Genomic DNA, 13,224 nt, shown 5'->3' with positions numbered 1-13,224 from the left:
AAGGAATCCAAATCGGAAAAGAAGAAGTAAAACTGTCACTTTTGTAGATGATATGATACTATACATAGAGAATCGTAAATATGCTACCAGAAAACTGCTAGAGCTAATCAATGAATTTGGTAAAGTAGCAGGATACAAAGTTAATGCACAGGAATCTCTTGCATTCCTATACACTAATGAAGAAAAATCTGAAAGAGAAATCAAGGAAACACTCCCATTTACTATTGCAACAAAAAGAATAAAATACCTAGGAAGAAACCTACCTATGGAGACAAAAGACCTGTATGCAGAAAACTATAAGACACTGATGAAAGAAATTAAAGATGATACAGTTGGAGAGAGATATACCATTTTCTTGGATTGGAAGAATCAACATTGTTAATAGACTGTACTGCCCAAAGCAATGCACAGATTCAATGCAATCCCTATCAAACTACCAATGGCATTTTTCACAGAACTAGAACAAAAAATTTCACAATTTGTATGAAAACACAGAAGACCCCGAATAGCCAAAGCAATCTTAAGAAAGAAAAATGGAGCTGGAGGATTCAGGCTCCCTGACTTCAGACTATACTACAAAGATACAGTAATCAAGACAATATGGTGCTGGCACAAAAACAGAAATATAGATCAATGGAACAGGATAGAAAGCACAGAGATAAACCCATGTACATATGGTCACCTTATCTTTGATGAAGGAGGCAAGAATATACAATGGAGAATAGACAGCCTCTTGAATAAGTGGTGCTGGGAAAACTGAACAGCTACATGTAAAAGAGTGAAATTAGAACACTTCCTAACACCATACACAAAAATAAACTCAAAATGGATTAAAGCCTAAATGTAGAGCCAGACAGTATAAAACCTCTAGAGGAAAGCATAGGGAGAACACTCTTTGATATAAATCACAGCAAGATCTTTTTTGACCCACCTCCTAGAGAAATGGAAATAAAAACAAAAATAAACAAATGGGACTTAATGAAACTTAAAAGCTTTTGCACAGCAAAGAAACCGTAAAGAGGAGAAAAAGACAACCCTCAGAATAGGAGAAAATATTTGCAAATGACGCAACTGACAAAGGATTAATCTGTGAAATATACAAGCAGCTCATGCAGCTTAATATAAAAAAAACAAATAATCCAATCCAAAAATGGGCTGCAGACTTAAATAGACATTTCTCCAAAGAAGATATACAGATTGCCAACAAACACATGAAAGGATGCTCAACATCACTAATCATTAGAGAAATGCAAATCAAAACTGCAATGACCTCACATCGGTCAGAATGGCCATCATCAAAAAATCTAGAAACAATAAATTCTGGAGAGGGTGTGGAGAAAAGGGAACCCTCTTGCACTGTTGGTGGGAATGTAAATTGATATGGCCACTATGGAGAACAGTATGGAGGGTCTTTAAAAAATGAAAACTAGAAGTACCATACGACCCAGTGATCCCAGTACTGGGCATGTACCCTGAGAAAACCATAATTCAAAAAGAGTCATGTACCACAATGTTCATTGCAGCACTATTTACAATAACCAGGACATGGAGGCAACCTAAGTGTCCATCGACAGATGAATGGATAAACAAGATGTGGCACATATATACAATGGAATATTATTCAGCTGTAAAAAAGAAACGAAACTGAGTTATTTGTAGTGAGGTGGATGGACCTAGAATCTGTCATACCGAGTTAAGTAAGAAGGAGAAAAACAAATACCATGTGCTAACACATATATGTGGAATCTTAAAAAAGAATGGTTCTGATGAACCTAGGGCAGGACAGGAATAAAGACTCAGATGTAGAGAATGGACTTGAGGACACGAGAAAGGGGAAGGGTAAGCTGGGATGAAGTGAGAGAGTGGCATGGATGTATATACACTACCAAATGTAAAATAGATAGCTAGTGGGAAGCTGCTGTATAGCACAGGGAGATCAGCTCGGTGCTTTGTGTCCACCTAGAGGGGTGGGATAGGGAGGGTGGGAGGGAGACACAAGAGGGAGGGGATATTGGGATGTATATATATGTATAGCTGATTCACTTTGTTATACAGAAGAAACCGACACAACATTGTAAAGCAATTAAACTCCAACAAAGATGTTGTAAAAGTATAATTTCCAAAAATTAGAAATATGACTTTCATAAAGATATAAAGTGAACGTGTAGAAATTTTATTTAGCCTATCAACGAGGAAAACAGTGAGGTGGTAAACTGATTCTCCGGGTATTTGTGGAACTGGGTATTTATAGGCTTAAAACAAAAACAGTGTTAGATTAAGATTGCTAGGCTACAGGTAAAACTGGATAGTGTCCTACAGGGCTATAAAACTAATCATTGAGGTTTTCTCACCATTCCGAAATCTGCAAGCTAACATGTCATCTCACAGTATCTGGTTTCTAATCTCATAGTAAATAGAAAAGTCTCAAACACAAGGAAGTTCTCCTAGACAATTCAGGAATCCTTGGGAGGATTTGTGTAACAACATGCAGTATGACCTGCAGAGATATGCCGCCACCTCCTTACCCACCCACTCTCCACTTCTGCCCAACTGCCTTAGCTCCAAGTTTTGGATGTGTTTTATTAACATTGAAAAAAAGACTTTGGCGTTAAAGAAATGTGAGGGTGAATCTCACTTCCTTCACTTGCCAGCTGTGTAATATTGGGCAGGCAGTTACCTGCGACTGGATTTGCGCGCTGCCAATTGGGAGGAGCTTTTGTAAAGTGCCTGACACGTGATAGGCACTCGTTAAGTCTTAGTTCTTCTCTTTACCTTTCCTTTTTCGTAAGTGAAAAAAGTTTACCCTTTGTCTGGCCTTCAGAGACAAAGTTTTCTTCCCCTTGGTAAGTGGAATATTTATAAATGGAATGGAATATTTGTAAATGGAGTATTTCCTGCCTTATCAATAAACAAAGGATGTCACGGTTATCAATGATTGCAGCCCTCCAACGTGAGTGGGTGAGCCCTGAGGAAACTCAGGGCTGAAAAGAATACCTGCCATCTAGCAGCCATCAGAATGAAGCCACTCCCTGCAGTGAGCCCTGAGGAAACTCAGGATGTGAAAATACCAGATACTGGCCACAGATATCTGAGGTGCACATCAAAGGAATGATTTCAGTGAGCCCAGACTCTTGCATTTTCCCATATATACAAAAGCGCTAAATTCTTTAACTTGAGATATCTGGTTTTCTTTAATTAACAATAATCTTTTGCCATTCCAGACTACCTGCCCTTTGTTGCAAAACTCCTGTATATCATGGCTCCTCCCCTCGCCTCCTTGGAGCAGTTTCTCAGTTATCTGAAATGCTGTCTCCTGGGCTGCAGTCCTCATTTTGCCCCAAATCAAACTTAACTCGCCACTCTTACGTTGTGCATTTTTTAAAGTCAATACCCTCCCTCCCTTCCTCCCTTCCTCCCTCCCTCCCTCCCTCCCTCCCTTCCTTCCTTCCTCTCTCTCACTCTCTCTTTCTCATCTCTAGTTTATTAGAATAATATCCTAGAACTCTGGTGGATTTTTTCCATTACTAAGAGAGGCATTCTCTTAAATATTTATTACTCATCTAAGTGGAAAAAAATAGATTTTTAAATTAAAAATTTAAAGATTAAAAATTAAAAGATTCTTTTTTAATTAAAAAATTCCACCAGCTTTATTGAGATGTAGTTAACCTATAACATTGTGTGAGTTTCAGGTGTATAACTTGGCAATTTGATATATGCATATATTGTGAAATGATTACCATAGTAAGGTTAGTTAACACATCCATCACCTCACATAGTTACAATTTTTTGTGTGTGTGATGAGAACTTTGAAGATATACTCTCTTAACTACTTTCAAATATGTAATGTAGTATTGTTAACTCTGGTTACCACGTTGTACAGAATGCTTTATTTAGAGAACCCTCTGCATATGACAAAATGGAGAGATGTTCCTCAAGTGAAGATGATTTCTTACTGGATATAACTTAGTGTTTCTTGTTTTGAGGTGGGGATGGGGGTATTACTTGTTTAAGTGTAAATATTATCCTTGTCTCCTTTTAAAAGGAGAACTGGCTGTCCGAGTTATCCTTTCTGAAGCCCACTCAGTATCTCAGTGTCTGCTGTGAGCTGCTCTGGGTTGAGGTTTGTGAGGAAGGGGTTGGATGCACAGAAGCTCTGAGGAGCATGCTCTCTGCATTTCCCCTTCCTGGTACAGGTCAGCCCAGGTGGGGTTAAGGGATGGCAGAGGGACCATGAGCTGGTGTCTGGCACAGGTAACAGGTCATCACTACCAGATCTGTATTCCTGGAGAGTATTCGTCTCTCCCCTTCTCCACAACCCCTCACATGTGGGACACTGAGCTGTGATTCAAAATGACAAAGTCTTCTGATATTGTTCCAGTCACTAGTTTCTGGAGAGTGAGGAGTAAGAAGGAATTGCCCTTGACTGTGCCTCCCTCACAGAGTATGGTATTAACATAGATCAGTAGGTCAGGGATCCCACATTCTAAACTCACTTCGGCCACTACTTGTAATGTTGTTTCTTCTTTTTCGTATTTACACATTTTTTTTCCCTTTCCTGCCTAAATGCAGAATCAGTATGTTGGATACATTGTTCAGTATTAATGGTCACACAAGGGAAAAGCTCTGTAACCCTCTTTCCTCATTTCTGTGTCCTATCTGTAAATGAGGTGATGTGATCAGTGCTTTGATGGTCCAAGCTCAGTTCATTCATTCATTAGGCAACATGTAGCTGTTGAGCAACAGCTCTGTGCCAAGCCCTGGCGGTTTCTCTGTAAACATGATAAATGAGAACCTGCCCTAATGGAGATAGATTGTAACCAAGGAAACAAATAAGATGATTAGAGACTATGATGAGTATTATGAATGAAAGAAATCAGATGATGGGAAACTATAAGTAAGCTGCTATTAGTCATTTTAATTAGCGTTATCAGAGGTGGTCTCTTTGAGGAGGTGGCTTTCTGAACTGCAAATGGAAGGATGAGAATGAGTCAGTCATAGGAAGAGTTGAGTTAAGAACATTCTAGGAAAGAGAGACAATGCAGAGAGGTGTGGGATGAATTTGGCTTGTGCACAGACCAGAAAGACAGACCTTTGGCTGAAGTGGAGTGAGTCTGGTGGGTGGAGAGGTGGACAGAGGCTGGCAGGGTCATTTAGGGCTTTGTAGATCATGGGAAGGAATTTGGGTTTATTCTAAGTGCAATGGAAAGCTTTTAAAGAGGTCTAAAGCAGTGGAATGGTATGAGCTTATTAAAAGAAGGGAAAGGAAAGAATAACTGCGGCTGTTGTGTGAAGAACTGAATGGCAGATGTCAGGCTTGGGAGTAGGGAGACCCGTGAGGTCCTGGTGCTTGGCTGTGGAGAAGGTGGTAGGGATGTGAGAGAACGAGGCCTTGAAGGTTTGACTAGGTTACGGTGGGTCCCAAATCCCTGGATGAGGAGCTTGGATTTGATTTTTGCAGCTGTGAGGGAGCTTCGTGTGTGAGTGTGAGTTTGTGAGTGAGTGAGTGTATGTGTGTTTGTGTATGACTGTGAGTTTAGGGGTGAGACTGAGTGTATGAGCCAGTGTGTATGAGCGTGGGGTGCATGTGTGGATTTGTGAGCAGATGTGAGTGTGTGTGTTATGTGTGTATGTGTGTGTGTTTGGGTTTTTCTCCTGTTGCAGATTTTGAACAGGCCAGTGGCATGAAGGAAAGGGCTGCCCTGTACGCTACAGATAAAGGCTGCTGACAGGGAGACTTGCTGGGCGGGTAGTGGAGTTAGACGTGACACGAAGGCCCAGACGTGCTAACGTGGCCAGCCATGGAGAAAGAGACGACTGAATCGGGCAGGTCCTGTTCTTTGTTTTATTCTGCTCTGGGTTGGATGAGACTGAGGAGTGAAGACCCCACTGAAGGAGTCACATTCTCTTCAGATTCGCCCAGTCTGATTGCTGGCTGAGTAGCTTACTCGTCTTATTAGTGACAAAACCAACCCTAAATTAAACCTCACTTAAATTCATGTGTTGGTTTCTCTGAAAGGAATGCCATCAGTAAGAGTTAAGTGGAATGGTTCTACTGCAGCCCACCCAAACTGTCCCCACTCTGCCTTGAGAGGTGCGCGCGCGCACACACACACACACACACACACGCACGCACACACACATATGGGGAGTACACACACATGGGGAGTACACACACATGGGGAGTACACACACACACATTGGGAGTACACACACATGGGGAGTACACACACACACGGGGAGTACACACACACACAGGGAGTACACACACACGGGGTGTACACACACACACGGGGAGTACACACACACACAAGGGGAGTACATACACACGGAGTACACGCACACATGGGAAGTACACACACACACGGGGAGTACACACACACATGGGGAGTACACACACATGGAGAGTACACACACACGGAGTACACACACACACACACACTCTCTCTCTCTTTTATATTTAAATTTCTTGATTCTCGAGAAACTCATTGTGTTTTTTGTTCCCCCCCAGGATATCTTTGAAGATGCCTTGGAAACCCTCTCTGTGTAAGTAGTAACATAATAAAAAAGTATGTAGTAGAGAAAAATTGACGGTTTTCTTATAAGAAATGTAAATATTTCTTCTCATTTTTTTGAATTTTTTGAGTGTAGTGGCTATTGTTGGAAAAATTCACTTCTTCATAATTTAACAGTTAGGATGTGATTAAGCTTAAGAAAGGATCTGTCTAAAGTTACTATCAGATATATTTTTGAGTCTTATTTCTTGTAACCTTAATTAAACTAAAATGAAAGAAAAAATGTTTTCCAACAAATTAAATTTTATTTGTTTATAGCTAACCCTTTTACATCTTGCCCATATTTATTTACATGGTTAGCCTCATATTGTAGATTTTTGCTTTTGGTTTGCACTTAGTTTTATTATAAGCGTTTCCTATAAGCCTACATAATTTTCGTAATGATTTTAAATGACATCATATGAGATCAAATGGAACATCGCAATTTACTTATTCATTTCTCCTTTGTTAGACATTTAGTTTTTCACTGGTTTAAAAACTTAAAACTAAGTAGTGAACATTTTGATGTGTATAGCTTTATCATATTTTTGAATATCTCCAAAAGGTTAAATTCACCCATGTAGAATTATTGGATTAAAAGGGATGAATATTTTTATTCTTAATGTGATATTTCTCAAGTTGCCGTTCTGTGTTAGTTAGCTCAGGCTGCCATAATAAAATACCACAGACTGGGTGGCTTTAACAACAGAGATTTATTTTCTCACAGTTCTGGAGTCAGAGATCAGAGTGCCAGTGTGGTCAGGTTCTGGTGAGAGCTCTCTTCCTGATTTACAGATGGTCACCTTCTCGTTGTGTCTTCACATGGCAGAGGGAGAGAGAGCGAGAGAGCAAGCTTTCTGGGGTCTCCTCCTATAAGGGCATTAGTCATGAGGGCCCCCCTCTCAGGACCTGATCTAAACCTGATTATCTCCCAAAGTCCTCATCTCCAAATACCATCACACTGGGGATCAGGGCTTCAACATGTGAAATTTGGGGGGACTCTATTCAGTCCACAGCACTTTCAAACGAGTTTCACCAGTTTGCATGGCTGTGAACTGCGTATAAGTGAAGTGGTTTAAAATGTAGCATTATCATCCCTAGGTATTATTTGAAACCATTTTGCTGCTTAAATGATACCTAATTGTTTTGTCTTAAAATTTTTTTCTGGGAGTTCCCTAGTGGCCTAGTGGTTAGGAGTCTAGGCTTTCATTGACGTGGCCTTGGTTCAATCCCTGGTCAGGAAACTGAGATCCTACAAGCCATGTGGTGCACATAACCCCCCGATTTTTTTTCTTATAATCATTGTTTAGTCCATTGCATTTCCTTTTGTATGAATTCTAGTCTTCTTTTGCCTATTTAACTTTTTTCTCAATGTTTTTTTTTTACATACTTATGAAATTTAAAATTTATATACACCTTCATACTTTGTCCTATTTGCTACAGATACTTTCCCTTAATTGCTATTTTTATGTTAGAGTTGCAAATTTTTATATTGTCCAAAAGTTTTAGTGTTTATGTCATTGAATGTGTATGTGAATAAAAAACTTAATTGTGATTAGGATTTTAAAAAATAACCTTTCTACTGTGCAATAGTTTAAGATTTACAGAATTATTATGAAGATAGTATGGAGAGTCCTGTATATCCCACACTTGTTTTCCCTATGATTAATTTCTTACATTAGAATGATACATTTGTCACAATTAATAATCTAATACAGATACATTGTTATAACTAAAGTCCATACTTGATTCAGATTTCTTTAGTTTTTATGGAGTATCCTTTTTCTGTCCCAGGGTCCCATTCAGGACACCACAGTACAATCATTCATTCTGTCTTCTTAGGCTATGCTTGATTGTGACGGTTTCTCAGAGTTTCCTTGGTTTTGAGTACTGGTCATTTGTTTTGTGGAATGTCCCTCAGCTGGGATCTGTCTGTTTTTTTTTCCTCATAATTAGACTGAGGTCATGTGTTTTTGGGAGGAAGATCACAGACCTAAAGTATCATTCTCATCACATTATATCAAAGATACATGTTATCAACCTGGTTTACTCCTGTTGATGCTAAACTTCATCACTTGGCTTGAGATAGTGTTTGTCAGATCTTGCCACTGTAAAGTTTTACTCTTCCCCCCCTTCCCTTTTCATACTGTACTCTTTGAAAGATAATCTACTTGTGTAATTTAAAAAATGACTTTTAAGGTGAGTACATTATTTGCCATCCAGAAATCTTACTCAGCTCTGCTGTGGCTTCTCCACCCTGAGCGTAGGCAGGAATTGAGCTTGGGCGGCCTGGTAGACTGAAATCTAGGAGGTAGAAAAGGATCTGACTGTGGGGCGGGTGACTGGAATTCACCAGTGGAAGCGCTGCTGTTCCCAGTGAGAAGCTAGAACACTCGACACACACCAGAGAGGGGTTCAGGTCTTGGAGATGAAGACAGGTCAGACTGATGTAATTGACATGACTGATGGGTGGCACACATTAAAACTTGTGTTTCTTTGAGCTTTCAGTGGCTGCATTAGACTGGCAGTGGCTTTACCTTTGGGTCTGAAAGGCGTTGTCAGCAATTTCTAACACCTATTAGTTTTTATTTTATTTATTTTTTTTACAGCAGGTTCTTATTAGTTATCTATTTTATACATATTAGTGTATATATGTCAATCCCAATCGACACCTATTAGTTTAAAAAAAAATCAAATTATAGGGAAACAAAAACCTTCTGAACTTGACTTGCGATTTCTGGTTTTCCAAGTAAGGAGCTTGAAGTTACCACTTTGTCCTAACAACAAGTAAAGAGGTAAACAGACTTGGAAATTCTACAACTCATTTTGCATCCATAAAAAAGGAGAGGTACACAGAAAATCACTGCTCCCAAGCCTGGAGGGACAGAAGGGCAAATACAGGGAGTCATGGTGTACAGAGTTGAAGCCAGGGCAGGGGTGGGAAAATGTCACCTATGATCGACGAATTGCTGGGGGTTCAGTGTGAATAATTCTGGGAGTTGAGAACCATAAGGAGACCCACTCATATGGAGCCCCTCCACCCCCAATGTGAAATTTGCCTCCAGAAGCTGTACCAGATTTATACAGTAAATGGAGGAGAAAAATCCCTTTGGGCTTCCAGTAGGGTGAGAAGAAAAAGAACCATTCTGAAATACATCAGAGTTTACTGTTCTTAACAAGGCCTGCCCTCAGGGGAGAGTAGTTAACCAGAACTTAACTGACCCTGGGGAGCTCTAGCCCACTCTGGCCATCCTGTCCCATCTAAGAGAGAAGAAAAACTGAGAAATACTTGAGAAGTTCCCAGTCCAGAGGCACAGGCTCCCTAAAAGACTGAGACCTCATCACAGGTCGATAGAATGCTTCCCCCTCCCCCACGCCTCACCACCACATGACCACAGGCCTATTTACAACAGTTCCTTTTATCATGTACATCATGTTTAACTATCAAGAAAGATTACAAGGCAGACCAGTAGGCAAAAAACACAGGTTGAAGAGACAGAGTAAGCGTCAGAACCAGACGTGGCAGGGATGTGGGAATTTAAAAGAACTATGGTTAATATGCAATGGGCTCTATGGAAGAAGTAGAGAGACTGTAGGAATAGATGGGTAATGTAAGCAGAAAGATGGAAACCATAAGAAAGAACCAAAAAGAAATGCTAGAGATCAAAACACTCTAACAGAAATGAAAAATGCCTTTGATGGACTTATTAGACTGGACATGGCTGAGGAAAGACTCTCTGAGCTAGAGGCTGTAGAAATAGAATCCTGAATAGAGTGGAATAGAATCCTCAAAAACTGAAAAGCAAAGAGAACAAAGAGTGAATAAAACAGAACAGAATATCCAAGGACTGTGGGGCAACTACAGCAGGTGTAACATATGCATAATCGGAACATCAGAAGGAGAAGAAAGAAAAGAACAGAAGAAATATTTGAAACAATAATGTGTGAGAATTTCCACAATTAATGTTAGACACCAAACCACAGATCCAGGAAGCTCAGAGAACACCAAATAGGATGATTGTCAAAAAATGACCTGTAGGTATGTTATTTGTAAGCTACAGAGAATCAAAGATAAATAAAAAATCTTGAAAGAAAAAATACACCTTACCTATAGAGGAACAAAGATAAGTATTACATCCAGCTTCTCCTCAGAAACCAGGCAAGCAGAAGAAAGTAGAGTGAAATGTTTGTATTGAGAGAATAAAACCATCAACTTAGAATTCTGTACTCTCTGAAATTATCTTCAAAAGTAAAGGAGAAATAAAGACTTTCTCAGGTGAACGAAAACTGAAGCAATTTGTTGCCCATAGATCTGCCTTGTAAGAAATATTAAAAGAAATTCTATAGAGAGAGGAAAAATAAATATGGGTCAGAACCTGAGATCTACTTAAGGAAAAGAAGAACATCAAAGAAGGAATAAGTCAAAGTAAAATAAAACATTTTTTCATATTCTTAATTGATCTAATAGATAACAGTTTGTTGAAAATGATACCAACAGTGTATTTGGTTATATATGCTTATGTTTATATCTTATGTATATATACATGCTTATGTATGTTTACATATAAGTGAGATGAATGACAACAATGATACAGGGGTGGGAGGGAGGAATTAGGATTATTTTGTTATTATAAGGTACTCATACTACCTGTGAAATGGTATAGTGTACTTTAATGTAGACTTGGATGAGTTGTAAATCCGTACTGCAAACTCTAGGGCAACCACCAAAAAAAAGTAAAAAAAAGAAGTGAAGCTGATGTGCTAAGAAAGAAGAGAAAATGGAGCATATAAAATGCTCAATTAAAACAACATAAGGCAGAAAAAGGGTAGAAGACAAGAATAGGAACAAAGAACAAGGGCAACAAATAAAAAACAGTAATGAATATGGTAGATATTAATCCAACTATATCAATAATCACTTTGAATGTCAGTGGTGTAAATTTACCAATTAAAAGACATTGTCAGAGTAGATCAAAAAACATGGTCCAACTATATGTTGTCTACAAGAAACCCACTTTAAATAAAAGACACATGTAGAGTAAAAGTAAATGGACGGAGAAAAATATACCATGCTAACACTAATCAGAAGAAAGCAGGAATAGCTCTACTAATTTTGGACAGAGCAGACTTCAAAGTAAGGAAAGTTATCAGGGATAAAGAAAGGCATTACATAATTGACAGAGGGGCCAGTTCTCCAAGAAAACATAACAGTTCTTAATGTGTAGGTACCTAACAACAGAGCATCAAACTACGAGAGGCACAAACTATATACAAGGAGAAATAGATGATTTTGTTATCATAGTTGGTGACTTCGACTGCCTTCTCTCAGAAATAGATCCAGCCGGGAGAAAATCAGTAAGGTCATAGCTGAACTAAAAAAAAGAAAATCCTGAACTTAACCCAACTGAAGTTAATTTAGATCCCTATCTCATGCCAACACTAAAATTGCTAGCCCAGTAGTCCAACGCCATTTGCTAAGTCTGTGCGTAAAATTTATGTTTGATGCCTACTTTATCAAATAATACACTCATTAAAATAATAATGCTGTGTTTCTGGGCTTTCTGTTTTGTTCCTTTGATCTATATGTCTGTGTTTGCACAAAAACTGCTCTATTTATCTGCTTTAGATGTTTTGATATTAGTATGACTGGTTCTCAGAAGAATAGCATCCAAAAGTGACCCATGTGATCGAGATGTTTTTGATCCATGACTATCAGAAACCCGTTGTGAACTCTTAAAATGTGGAATTCTTGGAGGCTTTGTATGTCTTAGCTTCTTTTTTTTTTTTTTTTTTTTTTTTGCATTACGTGGGCCTCTCACTGTTGTGGCCTCTCCCGTTGCGGAGCACAGGCTCCGGACGCACAGGCTCAGCGGCCATGGCTCACGGGCCCAGCCGCTCCGTGGCATGTGGGATCTTCCCGATCTGGGGCATGAACCCATGTCCCCTGCATCGGCAGGCGGACTCTCAACCACTGTGCCACCAGGGAAGCCCTGTCTTAGCTTCTTTTATCCTATTGTCAACCATATTACAGTTTTCTTCTCATCTTGAAAACAATAGTTTTTTAATGCTATCTCACTTTCTTGTTATCTAACATTTTCTTTTCCATTCATTGCCTCTTTCAGCCTGTCTTCAGCTGCATTTATCTGCTGTTGCCAGCTTTTTTTTACTTCCAAATTTAACTTCCCTGTCCTGCTCAGTTTACCAAACCCAAAGGTTTACCCATTCTAGAACTTGCCTTGTTCTTTTAGTTTTCTGATGTGCATTATTTCTTGTGACACCTAAGGCTGTTTCTTAAACAGTTTTGTGTTTCCTTTTCAATGTTGCCAAAATGTCCCTGGTACTTGCTTCTCTCACCTTAGTTGTAGCAACACATAATAGTAATGCTTTACCTAACTGAGAACCTTACCTCTTTGAAATAGAGCCCAAAGCCGGAAAGGGTAGCCAAAGTAGGTATTAGAGCCCATGCTCTAAAAATCTTGCCCTTCACTTGTAGTAGAGGATTCCATCCAGAGTCTATTTACAATGAATGTAAGTAGACTTATGCTTTTTGGCATAATTTTGCCAGAGTTCTAAGAGGTATGCTGAGAGGATGGTTTTATTTATTTATTTTTATTTTAAAATTTTTTATATCTTTATTGGAGTATAATTGCTTTACAATGTTGTGTTAGTTTCT

General features: G+C 39.1%; 1 protein-coding gene across 2 annotated transcripts in view; it reads left to right on the top strand.

Moving 5' to 3' along the window:
- TTC39B (tetratricopeptide repeat domain 39B) overlaps nucleotides 1–13,224 on the top strand; it is a gene marked incomplete at its 3' end in the record, with an annotated part of 131,524 nt that overhangs the window by 29,499 nt on the left and 88,801 nt on the right. For both annotated transcript variants that reach the window (XM_082842853.1, XM_082842854.1), the window contains exon 2: nucleotides 6,509–6,543. In XM_082842853.1, coding sequence (XP_082698979.1) covers nucleotides 6,509–6,543 — 35 coding nt within the window. The remainder of the gene's footprint in view (nucleotides 1–6,508; nucleotides 6,544–13,224) is intronic.

This window comes from Leucopleurus acutus (genome assembly GCF_964270905.1).
Source record: "Leucopleurus acutus genome assembly, chromosome: 7".
Classification (NCBI taxonomy): Eukaryota; Metazoa; Chordata; class Mammalia; order Artiodactyla; family Delphinidae; genus Leucopleurus; species Leucopleurus acutus.
The sequence above is the reverse complement of the archived record's forward strand: the minus strand, read 5'-3'. Positions and strand labels throughout refer to the sequence as shown.